Below are 24,949 nucleotides of genomic sequence, written 5' to 3' on the forward strand. Positions count from 1 at the left end.
ATTTAGGCTGAAATCAGGAGAAGATTGACCTTCAGAAGCCTTGGTTTCTGCTACAGCCTTCCAGTTAAGGCAGAAAAGCCCACCTGCTTGTGCACTGGAGCTTTGTGTGTTCATTACAGCTGCCTGCGATAACATGGGATCATTTCTGAGAACCTGCAAGGCTCATGCCCGCAGTCTACAAGCCTTCTCCATACAGCCTTACAAGCAAAGATTTGAGGCTCAGAGAAAACACCCCCAAAGCTACTTGGGAAGCCTTATGCACAGTATGGCAGTATGGCTACTCTCAGTAGGTACCAAACTCTGCAACACCCTTCCTCTCTACTCCAAAGGAGAGCAAAGCCTCCTTCACCAACTGCTTCCTTTGCACTGCTCAGTCAAGCCTGCCTCGGCTTTCCCGCTGCCTTGCCCCGGGAGTGGCCACTGCTGAGTATTTCAGCGGGCAGAGTGCTACCTGTTTGCACGCCGCCCATCACACACATTCCCTTTGCTCTGCTCCTGCACTCCCTCAGTGACGAGGTGAAGTTTCCCCACATCCAGGGCAGTGGGATGAGCCAGGGATGCCTGGCTGCCAGAGGAGCCCTGCTGCACCTTTTCAGGACATGGTTTAGCAGGCATGGTGGTGTTGGGCTGACGGTTGGACTTCATGAGCTTAGAGGTCTTTTCCAAGCTTTATGATTCTATGATTCTATGAGTCTCACTCGATGAGAAGGCAGCGCCAGGTAATAGGGAGACCACGGCAGCTGGGAGCTGGCTGTGCATGCTGCTCTCCTGGGCAGCCTGGGTAGCTCTTCTCCAAGTCCCACAGCTCACAGCAGGCGGTGTGCAGCCATTATGAGACACGTTGCAGCGTGATGCCTTCAGGCACAGAAACTCCGCCAACAACTAGCTATTTGCTCTGGAGGAACAGGGAGAATGCAACTTTTTTTCTTTTCTTTTCCTTTTTTTTTTTTTTTTTCCCCTGTGGATGAGGTGCAACCTATTTTTTTAACCTATTTAAAGGCTTCGAATCTGCTGTCTGTCACAGTATTTGACTATCTTCCACAAGAGTCAATAGTAACGTGGAAGTCCTCAACGGTCTTCTTGGGGCCCCAGACAGACCAAGTCAAGCCTAAAACAAGGAGAGATTTACTTCCTTCTCTTCTTTGTACTGTTAGTCTGCAATGATTATGAAAGCAAACTCAAATATGTGTGCGCCCTCTTTGAACCCCAAACAAGGAAGCAGTGAAGCCTTTCAGGTGGTCCAGCTCCAAAGAATAAGGAATCAGGACCGGAAGTCTGGTATTGTCAAACCTCAGAAGATCTGGCCTTACCAAAACCAAATCTCCTATGGAAGTGGAAGTGGAAACATGCTGCAGGAGCTGCTCGGGGAGCTATCTTCCTGATCGTTCCTGAGACCTACTGCTGACACTCCACTACCGTATGTAGGGGGCTCCAGTTAAGTGTTTGGCTGAACGTTTGAGACCTATCTCTTCTTTTGGCCATGAGCTGCTGAGAGCTCTGTTGGCTCAAACAAGGGAATCCTGCTTCTTATCTAAAGAGCCCAAAGAGCCCCAAACCTCTTAAACTCAAAAAACAGAATTATAATCCTAATTTCCACCCTTCAGCAATGTTATGGTCAAACATTGAGTCAAATCCCAACAGTACGCTATTCGCTTCCCTAGTGGAAGAGTGGGAAAACCCTGGGGGACAGACAGAAGACAGAGGAAAATGCTTCTAATAATTCCTAATAATACACGATGCAAGCTGCACCTCTACACATGGTTCCCTCTTACGCACAAACCAGAACAAGTATGTTTGAGAGTTCAGTCAAAGAAGGACTGGGAGGCCCACAAGCACCTCATTAGTGATTGAACACAATGATGAAGAAGCTGTTTTGTCTCACGTTATTGAGAACCTTCAATGCTGATCCAGTTCTCCTCCCACTTACACAAACATAACCCTACTTGCTCTCCTAGAAACAATCAGAATTAGGCTCTCAGTAGAGGCATAAACACAATTTTCAGAAGAAAAAAAATTGGAGCACCACTTACACATCAAGTTTAAGTTGGTAAGGGTGGTGGTGGTAATTCACCTCAGTCAATCTATTCTCCTAAAATAAGACATTTAATGTAAGTGCATTTAATCTAACCCTACAGTCAATGAAGAGAGCGAGAGATATTTTGAGACGTCCATTCACTCCAAGCACTTCCAAGACTACTCTCAGTTAGATACCTGTTAGAAAGATACAGTTCAGTGAGGTAAGTCCCACCCAAAATTTGCACAGTCACATAGCTTTCACTGACAATGTGCTGAGGGTGACCATGGCGATGTCCTCACCAGTTGGACATAGTCCCATAGGATCTGAATAGAGTGGGCAAAGCCAGGTGCATGACGGTTCATCAACAGTCCCAGTCATGGTGAGACGGTGAACCATATCCAGGGTCCATGTAGTGAGACAAGGCTAGAGAAAAGCCACCTACCACATAAGTCCAAGGTCTATCCAAGAGATGGTGCCAGAGACACAGCTGGAGACAGGTAAACCTAACATGCAGATCCAGGCCTGAGCTTACACGGAGCTCCTGGTCAGAAGGTAGGTGGATACCCCTGGAGAGACTGGTCAAGGTCTACTTAGTGCACTCAGGGCCCTGGCAGACAGTGAATTTCCTAAAGAAGTAACAGTAGTGAGGAAGATAATACAGCTGTCCAAAAAACTGAACAGAGTACATGACATCTCCAACACTAACCCAGCATCAATTTTTGTGTTAATAAAAATATCCAGTGGGGATGTATCTAGTTACATTAACGTCTTTCCCCACTATAAGTAGAGTCACTGCGAGCATTTTATATGCAGAATGACTAACTGGAATAAGCTGTGCAATTTTCAGCTTAAACCGTCTCCTTTATGCTCAACATCCGCCCAACATCTAATGACACAGTTTATGTTTTCATTGAGGATTCAGCATCTGGGCGAAAAAGAGCAAGCTTTACGAGTCTTCACTCTAAGTCAATTAGAATTTAAATGTAGGTCGGATGCCAGGGAGAAGAATGGGACCTGCAGCAATTCAGATCTCAGATGTTCATGTACTCTAGAGACAGAAGAATCATTTGCACTCTTATTCTATCTTCCAGAGCTGGGGGCATTCGGAAAGGCAGGTTTGTTCTCTGCTGCATATCTAATAGTGTTTTGGCCAACTAGTCTTTAAAGTTTCTGGGAAATGACTCTTCTACCTTTGCCCTTGGGAGGCTATTTCACAGCTGAATACATCCCATTCCTGATCTGCCCTTGTTAGTCCTAGCTATGACCTCCACAGAGAAGCACACTTCTTTAAATACTTGGTGGGTCTGATAATTGTTTGCAGAGTGTTTTTTCACCTCGATCCAATCCAGCACCCCCTAGCACTAGCCTGGAATATATGAGAAGCAACTTCAGTGAAGTCAGTGAAGTTGCATTGATATGAACCAGCTCTCAAACACTACATCTTCCACTGCATTATCATTTAACCAGGATTCACAGATCTTCCTCTTTTAAACTTTACCATATTTGCCTTTGCAGTTCACTACAATTCTACAATTCTACTCATATTGATTGATGTCGCTGGAGAAGAGACAGGAGGAAGCCGCTGAAGAAAGAAGGGCCAGGATGCAATCACTTGCATGACAAAGTTCCTGGAGAGGCCTGGGCAAGCCACACAGTTCTTGCTCACTTCCTTTCGATACTTCTGTACGCTAGCATGGACGCATGCATGCACACATGTATGTATGTCATCCACTACCAAAAGTATCACTTCTAGTCTAAACTACTTTCTTTCATTTTTCCCCTCTCCATTCCCTCTGCTGCTCATTAAAACTCATCTTTCCTACCTACAACGTTGAAGAGTCAGCAGGCTGCCCAGATAGCATTAGCTAACAGGAACTGACAGCCTGCCACCATTTTCCGAAGGCTTATGTTTTTGATATCTGCCTGTCTTCCAGCCTGACTAATTCTGCAAAAGACTTTTATCATGGGGAGATTGACCTCAGGCAGGAGACATTTTGTGTCACTGTGAACAAGTGAAATGAAGACACGATGGGGATGGAGAGAACCCACTAGCAGCAAAAGGGAAGGAGAATAAAACTGATATATGACAAGAATACATGTTTAACCATGGCAGGCAACTCAGTGATTGGTCTTCTAATGAACAAATTCACTGAAGGACCTGAACTGTGGCATACTTTGTGACCCTGTAAGAGGCAACCTTAATTGACGATAAACTAAACACCAGTCAAGTCATGAGAAGCATTTTGCCACTGATTTACAACACTCTGGATCCAATTAAAGAGTTCCTCCTTCCCTCTGCCAGCTAGTGCCTCATGAGGTTTGTAGGCTGCCTCACAACGACTTACGGGGACACAGTCTGGAATACCTCTGTACTTGGGTTTTGGCAAAGCAATTTTTATTACATTTTATCACAGAGATGTGGAAGTAAACAAAGCAAAAAATTGACAGCATGGATACCTGTTCATACTTACAGAAAGTAAACAATGCTATTACTGTATTTCCCCACTGAGGTGCTGTGTTCCAGAGAAGCTTTAGTCTGGAGGACTCGCTACCCTCTTTATTTCCCAAGCTCAACATCCCTGGCTGAACTATGTTCTTCAAGATCCACTTCAGTCTCCTCTCCAACTGAATGGCAGATCCATCCCAAGAATCACAATTTCTTCCCATTCAAGACTTCTGAGGCTGCCATGAAAAGAAAAAGCTACTCATCCAAAAAAACTACATTCCTTCTCTCCCTGCATGGTGTCGAGTGTGCCCTAGTTACGCCTTTCAAAAAAATCAGGTCACTCTGATGTTAGCTCTATAGTATTGGGTTGGGAAGTTCCTGAGAAGGCATGACCATACACCTCTGAAAAGCTCAGGACAGCTTTTCTGTCAGTGATCTGAGCTCCCTCTTCCAGGATGGGCCAATGGCTGAGTATGCCAGACCAACGAGGAACAGAAACTACAAAAAATTGGGAGGATTGGCATCCACAACAATTGCCTACTTCATGTGTTCCCTTCACGTCAGGCAGCATGGGTGCATTTTGCCTCTGAGTCCCTGCTAGAACCTAAAGAAGTCTTCATGCACCTAAAGCCTACATGTAGCTAAACAATTGCCCCTTGTGGGGGAGCTCCACATCTAAAATCTCAATGAGAATAGACGCAAGGCTTTTAACTCCCTTGACTTCTCCGCACACAGATGAACACTGTTGCCACTTCCACCTGAATGTGCCTGCATTGTACTTAACCTTTGTGTTCTGAAGTCCTCCTCTACGTCAATTATTCTGCTTTGCCCTCTCTGCTGGATTTACTGCATTCCCAAGGAGACATGATGCCTCTTAGATGGTCTTCTGGCAGATACATACAAGCCATTTACCCTTAAAGATTGTTTCCTTTAGGTTGGGTGGCACAGTCAGCAGTCTCAGTTTGCCCTGATGAGCAGCTACTATGCAGCAGAAATGATCCAAATTTGCAAGCTTTCATCAAGATTAGGTGTTCACTATTTCACTAGCGGGCCAGCGGACACATAGGCAACATATGTGGTGCATCAAAAAGTGGGATTTGCTTCCTTAAAGAGCATGAGCAGTCAGAAGGGGCTGTACCCATCTTGGAAGAGGCCAAGTGCTCTGTAGCAGCGATGAATAAGGAATAAACAAGTGGTTGGGTAGAACTGTAAAGCTGCAATTCAAACTCCTATAATGCTGAGGGAGGCCTATCTCTGGGACAGTGGTTTAAGCTCACCTTGAGATAGGGGAATTAGGGCTAGAGCAGAAGAAAAATCATAATTTTTGTATTTTACCCAACACTGTTCACTCATCCCTGCAATCATCCAACATGCCCTAATTGCTTCAGTATGTCCCTGCAAAACAGAAACCAAGAGTGACTTGGTAAGAGACACACAAAGACACAGATCTAAGATGTACACAGAAGCAGTCGTCCAGTAACGATGACCAGCTGTCACAGGCAGCAAAAACCTCCTGGCAGTTGGCACTGGCAAATTTTCAAATACCCGCTGGTTACTGCTGCCCCATTAATGGTGGGCACCTTGCCCAGGCCACATTCCTCAACAGCTTATTTCTTTCTCTTCCCTCCTCTCTCTTTCTTACAGACTTCTAACACAGTTAATAAAAAATTTATCAGGGCAATGAAATAAACAGCAATTTGATTTGATCTGGGAGCCAAAAAGAAGAGAGTTTCTGCTGCTCAGGTGCAGACTTGGGAGTTTCTGCAACTGCTGTCAGAAACGTGCCTACAAAACCAATAAGATTTGAAAACTGGAGATGCAGGAGTTTTTGGGGGTTTGTGGGATTTTTGTTTGTTTTTTATTTTAGGGAGTGGAAAGGGCTGGCAGGGACACCAGTCTGCAGCATGCTCTTAAACCCCAGGAAGAAGAGGGTAACACTTGGAAATCCGTAGGGAGTAATAGATATTGCAGCACCACAGATGGAAACAAGCGTGGCAGCATCCAGCACTGATACACAAGTCTGTGCAGCTTCTGAGAACTGCAGATGCAAGTGTCTAAATATCTGGAGTTTCTTTTTAAAATCTTGTCTAGTTGTCCCTTTAGGGAGAAGAAAGAAGAAAGGAAGAAGCACTTGGGTCTAACTCTAGTCATGTCTCAAAGGAGTTCAATGACTCTAGAGACACGGGTGGCATGAAATCCAGGAGAAAAATGGAGTAGCCTGGAATAGTTTGGGCTAGAATAGCATTACTCATCTAGCGAAAAATTTAGCCTGTGCCTCAGGGCTTCGGTGGGCTGGTGGCTCTGGGAGCAGGATGTGCAGAAATCTTTTCATGGGAGTCCCTTACCCTTTGGCTCAGTGGGAAACAGCAGGCGAGAGTATCCAGACAAAGAGATGACAACTTTCCACTGGGAGAGCTGGCACGAATTTATGTCCAAGAGATCTGGAGGAAAATGCAGCTGCCCATTGTAAGGACAGATAACAGGGACTAAAACCGAAAGCAATATCCAGTGTAGAACAGATTACAGACTAGAAGAACGTGCTGAAGCATGCCCAAAGAAAAGCAACAAAGCTGGTGAAGGGTCTAGAGAACAAGTCCTACGAGGAGCGACTGAGGGAACTGAGGTTGTTTAGTCTGGAGAAGAGGAGGCTGATGGCAGACCTTCTTCCTCTCTACAACTACCTGAAAGGAGGTTGTAGCAAGGTGGGTATCAGCCTCTTCTTGCAAGTAGCAAGTGATAGGACAAGACGAAACCATCTCAGGTTGTGCCAGGGGAGGTTTAGACTGGATCTTAGGAAAAATTTCTTCACCAAAAGAGTTATTAAGCACTGGAGCAGGCTGCCCAGGGAAGTGGCTGAGTCGCCATCCCTTGAGGTATTTAAAACATGTGTTGGACGTATTTAAAAGACGTGTAGATGTGGTGCTTAGGGACATGGTTTAGTGGTGGACTTGGCAGTGTTCTGTTTACGGTTGGACTCGGTTATCTTAAGGGTCTTTCTCAACTTAAATGATTCTATGACTCTATGAAAAGGTATTGTTATACCATTTAAAGTCACAGAGTCTAGTTTATAGAAAGAGGAAGAGTCAAGGCTGGTCAGTGTTGCCAAGGAGACAGTGTTAGATTGTGGGTAGTGCTGGAGTCTCTATAACTAGTCTCTTACACAGTTTCATCTTTCCCACATAGACATACAAGGTGGATTCATGTCACCAAACTTTAGACATCTAGAAGTTTGCTGTGTAAATCTAAGTTAGTCATTCACATTCCTCCTGTAGTCCAAAAAGAGAAACAGGGACTTTCAGAAGATGATCCATCATATTAGCTCGAGGCAGACAGCAGAAAGAGTAGGATGCCAACTTCTGCCAACAGACTACAGATGAGGGCCAGATGACTAGCTTAGATTTGTGCTACTAACATTTAGATGTCTAAGATTAAGTGTGATGAATCTTACCTGCAGTATATCACTTCTGTTTGCATGACTAAGTGTCCATACAGACAAGAGATGCAACACCTTAAGAGAGTTACACTTAAATGACTGAGTGACAGAGATGTATATCTCTGGACGTGGATTTTAGTCCTGCCTCTGATAGGACACCTGTGCAATTTGTCTAGCAGAACCAAGTACATACCCCAGACTTGCTAAAATGAAGTGAACCTTTTGTGACCTTGGATGGCTATGTCTGTACTGCCAATGTGGTTTGTTCTCTTTTGCTCCAGAGAGCAAATCACAGTCTCTCAGTTTTGCTCCAGTCCCTTGGACAGCCACATGCACAAACATGAAACCACTCCCAGGCCCTTTTCTGGAACGAACTAGTGCATCCCCTCTCAGAGGAGGGGCAGGCACAGCTGACATGGACAGCCCACTCCAGACACACAGACAGTGTCAAGTTCGGCTTCCTCAACCTGCAAAAGCCCTCCAACATCAACTCCACAGGCCCTGGGCTCTCAAATTCCTCCATGTGCTCTTGTGCCATGTAACACACGCTCTTGGCACCAGGTCATAAAAACACCAGTCTGCCAGACTGTGTCCCAGCCTTCTCATCATTTCTGGCACTCTTAACCAGACAACATAAATCAGTCTCAGGGCCACAGGGGCACTACAGGGAGCATGGAGGAGACTACGCCCCCCACCAGTGTCCAGCGCAGCGTAGACATGATCCACAAAGTAGCACCATCAAGTAGCATGAACACGAGCCAGTCTATGCCATCTCACCCGGAGTCCAGGGCTTTCTCTGATGCTATTCACAGAGGGAGCAGAGGCATAACCAGGGTGTCAACCTCAATTACAAAGATGGTCCACAGGCTTTGCACAGCTGTAACACAGACCATGAATTGCATGAAACACATGCAAAACAGTGAAAAACAGTAGGAGAAGCCGTCACTGCCACCCTGTCAACACTCAAAGAGGTTAATGAGGGGTGGTCTCCCTATGAACTTTTGTTCATAACCTCTTTTCTGTACGTCAAAAGTGGATTAATCTTTCAGATAAAATCAGGAATTGGGAGCTCTATGTGTTCATAATCCCCAAGGTCATCACTGGATTTGTACAGTCAAGGTCATAAGGCTTCCACCTCGTAAAGTGTGTTCTGTGGTTATTTGGGGAGATTTAAATTACTTTGCAAAGAATTTTTTTTGGTGTTTTTTTGTTGCATTCAAAACAGGAACATACCCAAAAGTCACATTCCCAGCAGTCTAACAAGGGGACAATCATTTTGAAGAGACTCTCCAGATTACAGCTGCTGCTCCAGCACCTGCGTGAGGGCCATGTGGAATTCAGGTTCAGGAACTTGCTTCTTGTCTTCTCTCCCTTTGAAAGGCTCTTTACTCTCTGTGTTTTACTTTGCCTGTCTGCACTTAACACATTAATGGATATGCTTGCTGTGTACCAAAGCTAAGAGCTGAATCTCCCAGTGAACAAAACGAGTAGAGGTCCCACTCACCCACTAGCTCAGAGTACAGTCTAGAGTACTCTAGTCCTAACACACAAATTCTTCTGGTGACATAGTTCTGGCCTCCTTGCAGACAATTTTGTCAATGCACCCAGCAGCCAGCTTGTGACTGCCCTTCCAGGTAGAGTGCTACTAACATCTCTTCTGCCCAAGTCAACCACAGGCAGATGCCCCAGGCCCACCACATCACGCATACCCTGTGCATAGCTGAGTATCTGTATGCCAGGATGCTGTGAAAACAAACTCACTGGTCTTGAAGCCTGAGCAACTCAGCAGCTGAGGGCACCCAAAGGTGAGATGCCATTACATTAATATCACTGCACCATGAGGGTTCCCTCCGCAGACATTCAAAGGGAGCGTCTCCTTACCTTATTGAAGGCAAAAGGCTTTTCTTACTTACACTGCTGACAGAGAAGACTCAGAAAGGGATAAAGAAGATAATAGGCTGCCAGAGGCTCAATTTACACACCCCAAAATTAATGAGTCATTCCAATTAAATTATTTGCTCTAAATTAAAACTTACCACCAAAATCCAATTCTCCTTTCATCAAAGGACCTCCCTAATTGTCAATTTTGTTTTTCTCCAAAGATTTTTTTTAAAGGTAACCTTCATGGAAGAGGGAGAAAAAAATTTAGTTGTACCCTACTTTTCTGTTTGAGAAGCCCCAAAAGTTTTAGTTTTTAAAAATTGTTCCTCATTCCAATATGTGTCCACATAACAAATTAAGATGTTCCTAGAAGATTCTGTGGAAGACCAGAGAAGTACAAGATCATGCCATTAAACAGGCGATGTAAAGGAAATCTCATACATGAAGAAGGAGGGAATTATAGAAGTAGCACTGTCCAAGCCTCAGCAGCCTCAGCCTTTCAATATCAGATCTGAGAAAGCTCGCAAACCTCATTTGTGTATCTCCAGAGTAGATCAAGCCAGGCAGAGAAACAATGGCACTCCCAATATGTCTTTGAGAAACAAATTGTTCTCTTGATCGTATTCTCAGCCTTTCACACACCGCTACGACTTCTCAGCAGGGCTTGGTTCCTCCTACCACAGGTCTGCCCATTGACAGCCTGAGATGCGACAGGCAGAGACCCAGTGCTGTCGATGAGAGCTGCCACGTGCTCCCGCTCCCTCAGACCCCCCACGTCGACCTTTGTTTCCTTCCCAGGAACAACTTTTCTCCTGCTTTCTGCTGGAGATTAACACTTTTTAACCTAATATTTGTTTTTTAAAAGGCATTTTCAAAAGCTGTGGTTGGGTTTTGAGAAAGTGCCTCCTGCCTGAATACTCCGTAAATGGAAGCCATATGTCTAAGTATCTGTTTCTTTTTTGTCTGTTTTTTTGTGTGCACATTTGGCAAGTTATTTTTTCCCTTAACTATCACATCTCGGGCTTTATTAAACCAAGCTGCTATTCTGTTATTTTGGAGGTTTTTTTCCCAAGCAACCGACTACTGACATTTTAGCGGCTATACAGAAAATGTGATATTAAGTCATTATTTTCTCAGAATGTTTCTTCACTTTCTGGTGAGTAAGGAGCTGCTACTGGGGTAGAAATTCCAGCGTTTCTAAAGATAAAAAGAAGAGCTGGAGCTCTGAAAAAGCCATCAAAATCCAAACCTTGAAAACCTAGTACTCAATACAATTTATCATTTGTTGTTTTTGTGGAAAGCAGCTGGAGGCTTATCCTACAAGGCATAGCATGCATACACACCAAGAAGACAGACTACATATCCACTCAGGAGTGATGAGGGCCAGCAACTGGATAGAGACAAATGGCAGGAGCACATGGTTGCCGCGGGTCGGCTGGGGCGATAAGCACCATGCAGACACACGCATGCGGCAGGAAGGCACAGCACAGAGACCGTGCCTCTCTGCCTCTCCCCGGTCTTCAAATCCTCAAGTCCCTTCTGAAAGGACAGTCTCATTTTAGAAAAACGATCTCCTTGTTCCCTTTCTTGAAATGCCAATTTCTTTCTGTCTGTAATTATTTCACATTAAATAGTAGAATGGAAAGATTTTGAAGTAGGAAATAAATTTGCTTCCTTCTACAAGTCTTGATGTTGTTTTTGAACAATTCATGTTTATTTTACAATCTGTCTCTAGCCAATTCCAATTTCAGATGAAAGCTTGGCTCCAATGATGCAAAATTCCTTTTAAACTCAGTGGAATCAAGATTTTGATCCAGGTTCTCATCCACTAACACACAGCTACAATGAGTGCAGACAGTAACACAGCAGCCAAAAATACAGAACATGAGCTGGTGGACCCCAGGAATCTGGAATTTCATCCCATACGGAGTTGTGAGCATGGCAGATTTGCAGTATTGACTCCACTGGCACCAGTGAAATAAGAAAATTAGACAAAAGGAACACTCTGTTCCACAAACACTGGAATTAGCAAGGCCTGGTTTACCACAGCTACATGTCCTAGGTCCTGGTGTCTCATGCCTTGGGAAACCTTCATAGATCTTGACCCGTTTTAGTCAAGGTGGCACCCGTCAGCTAGCATGCACGCGGCTCCAAACCAACCTGCAACCACACAGTTTTACGCATCCCATCGGTAAGGGATGCAAGAGGAGACTGGCGTCCACTAATGAGAATTTGAGGGGCAGGAGCTCTTGTTGGAGCAAGGTCACGGCAGGTATGAGGGGTGCTGGAGTCAGCTGAGCAGAGGACTGCCAAGCAGAAGGGCAGGTAAACAGCATAACCAGACAAATAAACCCACACACGCTTTGTCTGCTTAGGAAGCCAAGCTACTCCCAGTATCTCTAGGATGTGGATATAATAAAAGCTCAACTGAGCAAACCACAAATGTGGCTAACCTCAACCTGGCAGTATTTCTTTCAACTGAAAGGAAGACAATAAAATGGATAGTAAAGCTAGGGAAAAGGTTGATCCGAGACAGAGAAATGTGGAGCATGATTAACCTTAGCTTTCATTGGTATTGGAAGTAAAAAGACAATCTGATCCTAAAGTTTCTAGTGGAGACAAGCTATATATCTTTTCTCATTATTTTGGGTTAGAAATCCAAAGCTTCAGATCAGATCTTTTTGCAAATTTTTTTAAAACCCCTTTTTTGCTCATTTTCATAACTACTAAGCAGTCATACGCCTGTTATGTAAAATGAATAAGATATTTATTCCTGGTTACACTAGCACTTTTTTTCTGCAAGAAGATTTCAAGGAGGTATGGAAAAAAAGTTCTTCACTCACTACTAGCAAGACACTGGCCATCCTGGAGGGAGCAAGAAATGGGAATCTATGACCCAGGCTGTCAAAGGGGCTATATTCTGTTGTGGGCAAACTGGATCAAATATCAAGGCTCGCAACACGCCAAGGTAACTGTTGTGCTACCATGGCCACTGCTTCTTCAGTAGTGTGAGCAGGAACACGCTTGGATTTACAATTAATGGCTATTTGCACTCTCTCAAGGGTTAGCAGACTTGGTGGTGGGACTAGGTTCTTGATGTGTTCGGAGCTGAAAGCAAAGTATTGTCCCTACTCCGCTGTCTTACAGTCCAGGCTGAGACTTGGGACAGTAGACTGAGATAATTAGACCGAAAGATAAGAAGGCAATTTTTTCACAGCACTGGTCTGAATCTAGAACTAGCTGATCAGACAAAATCATACAAAATCAGCTGATACTACTCTAAAGAGACCACTCAAGCTAAGCTGATTTATATCACTAAGGAGTTGGATTATCATATCAAGATCCTTCCTCCCAGCCATAGGAAAGCATTCCATGTATTTTATGCAATACTTCTTTCTCCAAAATGAGTAAGCGTTTTTTGAAGTATTCTGTTTTTGTCTCCTGCCTGCACCTGCAAAGCAAGCACCAAAATATTTCCAGAAAAACATCCTGATTTATGCACTAAGAAGCACTGAGATCCAACCTACATAGCAGAGCCAAACCCTATGCTGCATAGTAACATTCCAGCCATGCCTGGAGACAGCAAAACAGAAGTTAAGATGCATCAGGACACTATGGGGAGGCCATAAAATATTAGATAGGGAGTGACAGGAAGTTCCTTGATAACCTATGAAACACCAGGTGCAGTTTCCTGCAATTTATGAGTTTGGGCAAAACAAACCAGCACAGAAAACCTAGAAGGATTGCCACCAATACTACTGTGTGCCTGAGATTCTGGAATTATTTTGCTAGTAGAAAATTATGGCCCACAGTAACAGAGGAAGGGGGGCAGCAAGATCTACCGTGCTTCAGTTCCCCAAGATGATTCCATGCTCTCTCAGCTTATTTTCTCCATCAAACAGATCCGCTGTCACTTCCTTCTGAGCACACTGGTCCTGTCTCTCCCAGTCCCTGTAGTAATCTGAATTTATCTCCTCCCTCCAATCTTTTCTTCTTCTCCCCTACCGCTCCCAGTAAAATGATCTTTCTTCTTCCTCCCAGAAAATTCATACTCCCATGTTATCTCATTATTCTTTGCAACAGCATGCCAAATTCGCTGTCATTTTCCCACTGGGGCTATGTCCTGAAAAAGATAAAGTGGTCTGTGCTCGTTCTTACCTACTGCAGGCTCCCTGGAATTGAAAACACTACAGTGCTAGTGCTCAGAAAGATCTCTCTGAATTCTGGGCTCCGCGCCCACAAAGCGGGAAAGCAAACATATCTCGAAGAACAGCATCTGACTCCAGCATCCTTACTGTCTGGCTAGCAAAGCAAAAATAGCTTCAGCTCTCTCCCAATCACTCTGCTTCCAGCACTGGTCAAAGGAGCGGGAAGGCCAGACATGCCAGTGGATGATGGGCTCCAATCACAGCTCTGCTGAGCTGAAAATCAGCCTGGCTCTGGTCACCCCGCGACCCGTCGCAAGCACTGACAGCCACCAACCCCCTATTCTGGCAGGGAATAAACTCCAGGGAGAATGACAGAAAGGGGTCTGGAAAGACTAAAAGGATGCATGCCACCACTCCGACTGCTCACCCCGGACTGCCCTCTACAGCCAGTGGAGGGAAGCTGACATTTCCACTGGTCAATTCGTCTGATGAATTTTGGATGGCTAATTTAGGATGAGCTGGACTGTGTCTGAGAAGAGCCTGGTTCTCCTCACTAGGAACAAATGGAGTCCAAAGTGACCCACTCCAGTGGAAACATCTACATTCAGCTCATTCGCTCAGGTCTGAGGCTGGTGACCAGCAAAAGCTACCTCCACCTGGTATCTGAGCTCAGGCTCCTATAAAACACACCGGTGTCCCTTGCTCCAGTTCTGCGCAGAAACCCTTCTGACAGTCCCAAAGTCTAAAGCATGATCTCTCCTGCCAGTGTCCTCAGCCATGAGGGCAAGGACTGAGCGGATGGTGGACAACACCCTCCCTCCTCAGCCCTCGAGCTGGTTCCTTCCGAGGGGCTGGCGGGCACAGCAGTGCTACATGGGTGAAGCCTGGCTGGCCTCAGCTGCCTCTCCTGGTAAAGGGTTTCGCTCCACAGTGCTTTGCCAGCCACCCGCACAAAGTACTTTAATTTCAGGGGAGTGGACTGAGAGGGGGCACAGCTTGTCTGCCACACAGAGTTAATAATAAATTTTCCATGGTTCAATCCCAGCAACAACAAATACATCTTTATACTGCTTTGAAAAAACGAATAGTCAGTCTGAATCTTTTGAAACAATGAACGGTCAGTCTGAATCTTTGCAAGCAAGGAGCTCTACAAAGGCAATGCATAATGGAGAAAGGCTACACCCTGTGGTTCTTTTCACACACTAATGCCTATCAGTTTAAAAGAAAACTGTAGGATTTGGCCTTTAGCAGCTATACATTTGACTTTGTGAGTAAGGCTGGGCAGTAAACAAGAATTCCTCTTTGTGAAAATTTGCTGCTGATGTTTCCAAATTTGTTTCTGTTTTGCCAAAATGACAAAGCCCTTTTGATTTTTTTTTCATGAAATAAACATTAAAAGAAGGAGGAGCCCACGTCCTTTGACAGCCAAGAACTGGGAATTGCAAGAGATGTTAGTGAGCCTGCAGGAGCCCCAGGCTCTGAGCAAAAACGCAGACATGAGTTCTCCATACCTCAGCTGAACGCTCTAGCTTTTAGATAGGCTGTGGCAATGCTATACCTTTTCCTTTTCCCAATTTTGACCAGAAAAAGCACATCAGACCTGCAAAACTTCCCTGATTAAATTTTAATCAAAGCCAAAACCACTGAAAAGCTCCCAAACATCTCCATGCACAATGATGCCTTGCTGTAAAGACTCTGGACAGCAAACCCAGCAACCACCTGCTTGCTCCTAGTTGAAAGAGTTATTGCTTTAGCCTGACTTGGGCAGGCCTAAGTCTTTATTGCAGAAATTTTTAAATCCCGTGCCTGCTAAGACCTCTGTGCCTTTGTGTCGGTGACCCTGATGAGACAAGTAAGGACCACAGCGATTTCTTCACTGATATTTAACACCTGCAAAGGGCTTGAGGATATAGCCCTGAAAAAACAAAACCCCAAAGTAATGCTGGGAAAGGGGCAGCCACCGTGTCACCATTACGACTCATTCTCCTTGAACAAGTTAGTCAACATACTGGAATGAACGATTAAACATCTCATTTATAAACACCTAGAGGACAATAATACAATAAGGGAGAAAATAAACAATGTACTTTTGGCAAGCACATATCATGTCACTCCAGCCTCATTCCCTTTTTTGGTAGGACATCTGGCATAGCAGATAATGTGGGAGCAGTACACGTGATGATGTGATGTGTCTTGATTTCAGAAGGCTTGAGACTCTTGAACAAGCTAAGAGAATATGGTGGATGTTAAATCACCACCAGGACGCTTCAAAGAGCTGCAATCAATGAATCACTATCTGCTGGGGATGGAGGTCTTAGTGGGTTGCTACCACAGTCTGCTGTTGTGCCCTGATCTCTTCAATACTTTAATTAACACCTTCATGATGGAACAGAAAGAAGGCACCTGACTTTTGTCAATGACACCAAGTTGAGGGCAGTTGCAAGTGTTTTGGATACCAGGATCATAAGTAAACTGAAGAAGCGGTCTCCATGGAGAAACCAAGCAGATGGCATCCAACAATAGCAAGCACAAAGCGCTATGCTCCAGAAGGGGTGAAAAACCAATTAATGCTTAAATACAGAAGTGGGGAATGAGCTGAAGACTGTGCTGCAGACCAGTAACAGGGGGTTAGAGAGCAGCAGAGGGACTAACTAAGCGAACACAACGAGGCATTCTTAGAAAGAAGGTAAATCTCTTTCTAGCATTAGGAAAGTGAAACATGATATGCAAAACATGGCTGGTACTTTTATCTGCACGACTGTGTCCTAAACTGGAACTCTTGCTTTGGTTTTGGACAGTACACTTAAGGAAACATGTAGACAAATCAGACAGTAGTGAAATACAAATAAGTGTTGGAAAATACGACCTGCAAGAAGTAGGGAGCCTGTTAAGCTGGACTAGAGAGTCTGAGACACAGGGGTTAACAAGCTTCTGGCAAATAAAAGGTAGTTTTGAGGAAGAGGAGGAGAAATTACCACCACGGGTCTTGGAAGGACCAGAAATAATTGGCAGAAAAATCAGTTTGGATCATATGTTAATAAAAGCTTTCCACGTGTAAGTAGAATGAAATAACGGCCATGCACCGGCTATGTGTAGCTGCTCTTGTCTCACTGCATTGGGAAGGACCAGACCACCTCTGGTGGGTCCTTCCAGCTCTTTGCTCCTCCGATCAGACCCCAACAGAAATATCTGGGGTAGTAAACGGAAAGAGTTGCTAACAGCCATTACACCCCAACCGAGGCAGCATGCAATGCTTTGAGTGAGGTGATGGTTCAGAGCAGTCTCTTCGTCCATTAACCCCAGTGCAGAGAGCACAGTACCAGCATCTGGTAGCAGCTCAGCTGGGCAGAGACAGCTGCCTCCAGTTCAACCCACCCTGCAAGCAGTGCTGGGCTCCTGGGTCAGAAAGACAGAAGAGACAGCCACAGCTACAAAAAGCATCTTTCAGCAGTGAATGCCTACTTCTACCAGCAGAGTTGGCTTTGAGTTTGAAAAGGAGGATGGACTTATACCAGGACTTTTTCTACTTCTAGCTGTCTATTAAGTTGTGATTTTTTTTGTTAAGTGTCATTTCATTACCCCTCCTTTAGACCTCTGCAATGTGCCCCATCTGAGACCGACCCCATTAGTGGACATATACGTTAAAGTCAGAAACGAAAGGAGCAGACCAAGTAGGCTGTCTGCACAGACTGGTGCTGGCTGACAAGACAGAATTGGCTCTTCCCTTGGAAAAGGACATGGGCACACATATTAGAGAGATGATGTCCGTCTTCTGTATACACTCCTGCAGCTCTGGCCAGCAGAGTTCACCCAGCAGAGCTCACCCCAGGGAAAGCTGGTTTTCTCAAGGGAGGAAAGGACGTGCTCCTAGAATGCAACTCCATTAGCCTGCAGGGATCGAAATGCAGTGAATCCTTAGGATACACCAGAGCTCATCTATTTCAGCTGGCACTGTGGACATGGAAGTGGTCTTCCGTACAAATATAAGGGCTCCAGCACCACTCCAGCATCTGCCTACCTGTTAGTCTCTGATACAGCTGTCCCATTTGTTTCTAGGGGTGACAGGGGCCGGGTTTTCCCAGCGGCTATACAGATGAGGGAGTTGAATTGGGGGAGATTAAGGACCCGACTTTGGTATACAGTGCAGTGGGGAGCACAAAAACCTGTGACAGGGCTAACTGAGCAGAATGGGAAGCCTGGGCACAGCCCTAAGGCAGCCCGTTGCTTCCAGGGCATGAGCAGCTGACACTGAGGGATCTTTCACCAACACATCCAGGCATCACCAGTGTGTGCAAAGCCAGTGAGGAGTCTCTGCCCCTGGCTTGTTTCAGTTTCCCTGGGCTTGTTCGAAGGGAATCACTGACCATCATTCCAGAAATCCTCCTGCCAGTTTGCCATGCAGATCAGTTGACCGCCCTCTTATTTAACTTGTCAGAATCTGTATTTTCTTTTATTTGTTTATTTTTATGCTGGGGATGTCCAGAGCTTCACATAGCCATTGTTTTTAAATTTATGAACACAAACACAGAAGAAGTAAATAAACTACATTAAACAAATATAACTAAAAAGCTTAGCATGACTCGGTATCCAAACTCCTTTCATTTGTACTAGCGGCAAGACCATTTTTCAGGTAGACAACTTGCGAATCTGAGAATAATAATAATCAATATGAGAAAATGATACTTGGAGAGGGAAAGGATATTTTGTAACAAGTACTATTTTTTAATGAATTAGTTTTATTAGTTAAGATTATTTTAAATTAATTATTTATTAGTTTTAAACTAATAAAAACATGATTTAAAATTATGAGTCTAACTCTTCCAAATTGTAAAGGATTTTGTATTTATAGTTTGCTTAGGTTTTTTTTACCACATGAAATTTAGTTTTAGAAAAATCAAAGCTATGAGTTTCACCTAATTACAGGATTACATGACCTGAGGCTTTAAAAGTAAGCATAATATCACAATGTGTCTTTTGCTAAACCTGTGGCAGGTGTTAAACAAAGATTATCCACAGATACCTTGTTTACAGGCACCCAGACTTTAGGTGTGCCAAAACCTAAATTTTCTCATCCTCAGAAAGGTGGCAGTAGTTCAGAGCTGGACATCCACACATTTAGGTGAAAACTAAGCTAGAGAACTCAGTTTTGCTGCTTAGGCCCATATCTAATAGGCACAAATAAAATTAATAATACATGTGTGTGGCTCTAAAATTAATTTGTACCTATATTTATCTTGACAGGTTAATGGAAGTTGTATGCTGCCAGATTTTACCAGCCATAAACCACCTACAGCTGGTTAGCCATGCACCGCTATAGCGAGCAGCGAGGCAGGGTTCACCTCCAGGGCTCCCGGGTGCATTTCGCGCCGCGCGCACCGGCAAAGCCCCAGACAAGCCGGGAGAGCTGCTCTGTGCGCTGGCGCCTGCCGCGCTTCACGCTGCTGCGAGAGGATTTTGCACAAGAAGACAAACGAGTAGGCTTCTGTCTCACCACACTCACAGGTAAAGCATCACCTCTGACCACGCGTCCGCACTTCACCTTGCGGGTAAACACTCGGCATGGTCGTTAGCCCCCAGCTTTCCAAGTAATACCAGCAAGAGGAACAGTCCCTTCATGCACGCATTTATATCCAGAGCGATTCAAACACTCGCTGTGGGAAATAAAATCTGCAGCCTTTTGGGTTACTAGACAAATCGGGAGAAATAACAAACCCCGGCCTGAATAACAATGTGGAAGCTGAACATATCTGTAATACGTATCGAACACAGTCCTACATACCTATCCATCTAAGCTGCTCCATAAATATTTTAGATAAATAGGCAGATAGACAGAATGGTGTGAAGATTAAAAGCAAAACAAAACAAAACTGAGTAAACTCACTCGTTTGGTATTCTGGTCTGGACAGGATGGAGCAAGAAAACTCCCTAATGTCCTTAACAGTAACTGGTGAACTCCTTAATGTGTTTACTCTCTGTTATACCATGAAAACAGGCAGACGGATAGGACAATGCTGGTTCAGATCGCCAAGTTTCCAGTTCCCTATAACACACACAGAAGGAGGGCAGCTAAAAAAGGAGAGGGCAACAGAAGGTACGCGGCAGCTACCTCAGGTACCAGGTTTCACACATGCCTAGTGACAGCGCACTGTGCGAACCAAGGACCCAGCGCAGAAAAGCACCCAGGAAAATTAATTCCTCAGCCTTGCAAAGAGTTGACAATGGAAGGCCAAAAACCACAGCACAGTAGCTTGTTGACACAAGAAAAAAGAAAAGAAATCTGAGGAAGGAGGAGGCGAAGAAACCAGAGGGCTGCCTGGGAAGAGATGAGGCAAGCACGGTGTTCTGACAAGTGTCATTATAAACAAATGCTTTCCTCTCAGCGCCAGAACAACCAGAGCCAGGAGCCAGGTTTGCGTTATACTAGAATAAGTCTTGGCATCACTGGTGTCCCGTGCTCTGTCACTGCTTTTGAAAGGACAGAATGACAGCAGAGTAAAGCCATGCCGCTCTGCGGTGGAAGAGGACAGTCCTGCTGGCTCCTGTTGTAAACTAAAGGGATTGCTCACCCCCGGCTGCCACTGCAAGGTCCACAGGCTGCTGACCCTGGGGTTTCTCTAAGAAAAACACAGATCTTTCCTCTCTTCTTAGGGATGTCGCTTACCTTGCACGATCAAGTAAACCTGGGAAGTCTTGGGGTGATGCTGTGTCTGCACTGAACACGTATAGGACCCCTCATCATAGACATCCACTTTCTGGATCCGCAGGCTGTATTCCAGGGGGTTTCTCTTCTCCAGCTCTACTCGAGGGTCCAGGGACCACTTGTCCTCCCCAGCAAAAATGATGCCAGAACGGTTTAACCAGGCCACCTTGGAGCTTCTGTCTTCTACATAACACCTGCAGAGGATAAGAAAGGTGAGAGATTAACAAAGCTCTCCACCATCTCCATTTCGTCCCTTCCCTTTACTACCTTGTTTAGAAACTCCATAGCACACTCCTGCCTTGCCAGTGAGCCACAGTATCTCCTCACCATTGCCGCCCTATGGCCATGTATTTGACAAGGATTTTTGAAGAGTTTCAGGAACCCTTTGATTCTAGAAACTATGGGATTTGGTGTGGCCATGCCTCCTGTTCTCTCTTCCTTTTGTCTGTGGCCCACAACTGCACCAAATGAATATGGAAGGCCACAAGAGACCCTAGTCACCAAACCCCTTCTAACTCTGCTAACGGGAAAGGTCAGAAGGAGTTCTTCCCATGCTTCTCCCTCACCTTCAAAAGCTGAGTATACAAGAGAGTTATGTTCCCAGCCCCCTGCCAGCCCGGAGGGCAAAGGTTCAGGGCTCCAGCTTTGTCAACTCAGGGCACAGCTGCTCCATCCCCCAGTTTCAGCAGCACAAGGGGAGGGAGCTATAGTGTATCTCCCTTCTCCATCCCCTTGACAAAAAATGGCTTTGCGGAAAGACATTCACTCCCCAAACACCAGCCCCCTAACACACACCCCACCTTGCCAATGCACATCTGCCCGCTTGTGTGGGCAAGAGCAGGTTTCAGGCCGAAAAGGAGAGGTTGCGGGGGTGTCACTGCCATCCCCGTGACACATGCAGCACGTCGTGTGAACACCCCAGGTGAAACAGGAGAGGAGGAATGATGGCTAGGGGCAACAGGACCAGCGACTGCCACATGTCCTGATTGCCAGCCGTTGCAAGGCAGAGGACAGACTGACCCTGTTGCAACTGCATGGCAAGCATTTTGCTCCTTGACAGAGAGCGGTGAAGGTGCTTGTTTGAAGACATGCACTTTGACCAAGGCACCTGCTCTGTACCACTTCCCACCTCCAGAAACTGGTTTGCACAGAGCAGACGAGGAGGTGCCAACGAGGAGGCACGTCCTGCTCGCTCTCAGCTGTGTCTCATTTGAGAGGTCTGGGGCTGAAGAAGACATGGGGACATAACTCCTTTCCCACCCTGGCAGCCATACCCAGCAGGACCAGGCTCAGGCAGACTGAGAGGGTTTGCCCTGCAGTAACTCGCCCCATGTTTGCTCTGCAGATAAACAGGGAAGCCCAGCCTCCAGAGCTGTTGCTCCTTCAACCCTCAGAGCTCTGCCCACAGCCTTCCGGCATCCAAATTACCCAGCACCTCTCCCCACCGCTATTCATACATGTGTTGTGTTTGAGAGAGCAAAGAGAGAGGATAAAGATTATCACTTCAAGATAAGACAAATATTTGACAGTAGGCTTTCATACAGCCTCTTAGCACGGGTCAAACATTTTCCAAGTTCCTTTCTTTGAATGCGTTTCATTCATGCTGTGCTGCAGCTGCCGTCACTTGCGACGTGACCCTGCCTCTCACCCCCTCCCTTTCGGCACGCCCATGGATGCTCCCTGAGTTGTGCTGGGGTTACTTGTGGGCAGGAGGAAAGCCAGGCTGCATGGGCGTCGATGGGAGGCACGCCATGCTGCTGGCCAAGCTGGAAGCAGCTCCGTCTGATCTGACAAACATTTGCTTTAGAAAGCAGCCCAGCAGAGCCCAGCCAGCACTGCCACCGTCCAGCCAAGGGAGGGGAGCAAGGGTTCACCCCTCAGGCCAGAGCCTTCCCTCCCGGCCAGCCAGGCACTTGACCCGAGATGAGCTCTCAGCTGGGATCTACACTTTTTTTTTTTTTAAAAAAAGCTGCTCTTTGTAAAAAATAAAGGGGCAGGGGGGGTCCATGAGCAGCCACTGACGTGCAGAAACCAGCACCATAGCGACATGGCAGTGCCCCAGTTTAGTTGGCCACCCCAGGCCACAATCACCAGTGATGTGAGCTGGAAGCAAGGAACTGGGGAGGGCACTGTGCCCCAGGGCTGGGAGCAGTGGCCCTCTGGGGACACCCACACTGTCTCCAGAGCCGGAGAATCGGGGGTGAGGTCTTTTTCAAAGGTGTTCAAAGCCCCTCTCTGCACATTTTTGATTTGTGAATATCCCGAGGGCGATGGTGGTGAGAGGCTAAGCAGATTAACCACTGAAGCTGAAGTCACAGAATCACACAGTCATAGAATCATAGAATGGTAAGGGTTGGAAGGGACCTTAAAGATCATCTAGTTCCAACCCCCTCCCGTGAGCAGGGACATCTTCCACTAGACCAGGTTGCTCAGAGCTCCATCCAACCTGGCCTTGAACACTGCCAGGGAGGGTGCATCCACAGCTTCTCTGGGCAACCTGTGCCAGTGTTTCACCACCCTCATGGTGAAGAATTTCTTCCTAATGTCTAATCTAAATCTGTCCTCTTTTAGTTTACAGCCATTGCCCCTTGTCCTATCACTACACACCCTTGTGCAAAGTCAGTGGGAGCTGAAGTTTCTTAGTTACATCTGAAGACCCCTACCAGTGCCGCTGGGCACCAGCAGATCCAGCGCACTGCTCCAGCCCCACCAAGCCCTTTCCGGAGCTATACAGTGGCAACACATGGTGCAGTGCGGCACCCCGGGGCTCTGCCCCGCACCCGGTCCTTACACCCCTCTGCCTGGGGTAGCGAAGACACCCCTGCCACATCCCTCGGGTCAGTAACAGCTCAGCGGTACGGTCAGAGCAAAGCCTCGTCCTCTCGCTCCCGAGGGGACACTCACCCAAGGTCCCTCCATCCTCTCTGCTGTATCTGATGACCTGTCCTACACACCCAAGGTCAGCCCTAGGACTGTGGAAGCAAAGGAGGAGAGAGAAGGAGAGGGAAAGGAGTAAAATGGGAAGAGTGAGTGAAATGGACCTGAGCTGCTCTCTCCAGCTTACCTGTTCCTCTCAAACTGTCAGGGAAAATCAATGTACAAACGTGGAATTTCAGAGTCCTGGTGCACTCCGAGCATGCATCCGCGTGGATGATGCATCTCAGTATGTCCGTCTGCACACACGCACCCTCTTAGTCTGCCAGAGATGCCACCCAGCTGTATGGATCATACTTTAATAAGGATTTATGGTGATGATTTTCACAGTGTAATAAGTGCTAATTCAATACTAATAGAATATTAAATGGCACGTTAACTGACATTTTAACTGCAATGCAATGGGAGCATGGCATCAGCAAGATATCAAATGACTCTTATCGTTCACTAATAATCAATAATCAAGTTCACAGAGACAGTCAAACGCTTTTCATTAGACTTATTGAAAGCATTACCATCAGCATCCGTGAATGCTAATAAACGATTTGCGGTCTATCAATTTTGCTTTTCCTTACGGTTTCAGGTTTAATTTCTTGACATCTGCTGATGCGGCTAACGAGCAGACCAGCTAGTGGCGACGGCCATGCCTTGCACGATCACTGCAGGGACTCAGGAGCTATTGGTCTTAGCACCAATCCGAACCGCAGATGCAGAAGGACAAACAGTCTTGCTGCCATGCCCCTTTAGCCCCCCCCTTGCCCTCTTGTAAACAAACACAGCGAAGTTCGGCACCTTTAAGTTCTTTAGCGACGGCACCATTTCTAGCTGCTACAGACGAGTTTCCAGTTCTCACACAGTGGCCAACCACCACGTAACAACCAGCCAGGAGAGGACGGACAGAAGCCAGATGCGGAGAAAGGAATGTGGGCCATCCTCACGCGCCTCCCCCAGCCTCGGCTTCCCCACACGAAACGCAGCGATGGTGCTGGGCTGTGCCGCAGGGATGAGGGGAAGGGGTGACGCTTTCGCCACAGGAGAATGCTTTGGGACCTTCAGCGGGAACCATCACCTCGAACGGGAGGGAGGGCTGCCCACTGCCATTCCCAGCCCCGGGATTGCAGCACGCAGGCACGGGGAGGGCAGGAGCCCGAAGCCGGCCCTGCTGCTTGTTCCCTCTCCTCCCACCCCTCCCAGCTGAACACGTAGCACTGCTGGGCCAAAGCAGCGCTCCTGCAAACCTGCCTTCGCAGGCTCCGAGGTAAACCCCATCTGGGGAGGTGAGATGTCTTTTTTTCTCCCTCCTTGAAAGCATTTGGGCTTCTTCCTATTGATAGGTGGGAAAGCAAGCTAAGAAAAGGAGAGGGGGGCTCGGCATCTGCACCCCCTCCTC

General features: G+C 46.3%; 1 protein-coding gene across 4 annotated transcripts in view; it reads right to left on the bottom strand.

Annotated features, from left to right (window-relative positions):
- The window catches only part of LSAMP (limbic system associated membrane protein), a 1,018,802-nt gene that overhangs the window by 146,317 nt on the left and 847,536 nt on the right, over positions 1–24,949 (bottom strand). For all 4 annotated transcript variants that reach the window (XM_075436886.1, XM_075436903.1, XM_075436896.1 and 1 more), the window contains one exon: positions 20,587–20,819. In XM_075436886.1, coding sequence (XP_075293001.1) covers positions 20,587–20,819 — 233 coding nt within the window. The remainder of the gene's footprint in view (positions 1–20,586; positions 20,820–24,949) is intronic.

This window comes from Opisthocomus hoazin, chromosome 1 (assembly GCF_030867145.1).
Source record: "Opisthocomus hoazin isolate bOpiHoa1 chromosome 1, bOpiHoa1.hap1, whole genome shotgun sequence".
Taxonomy (NCBI): Eukaryota; Metazoa; Chordata; class Aves; order Opisthocomiformes; family Opisthocomidae; genus Opisthocomus; species Opisthocomus hoazin.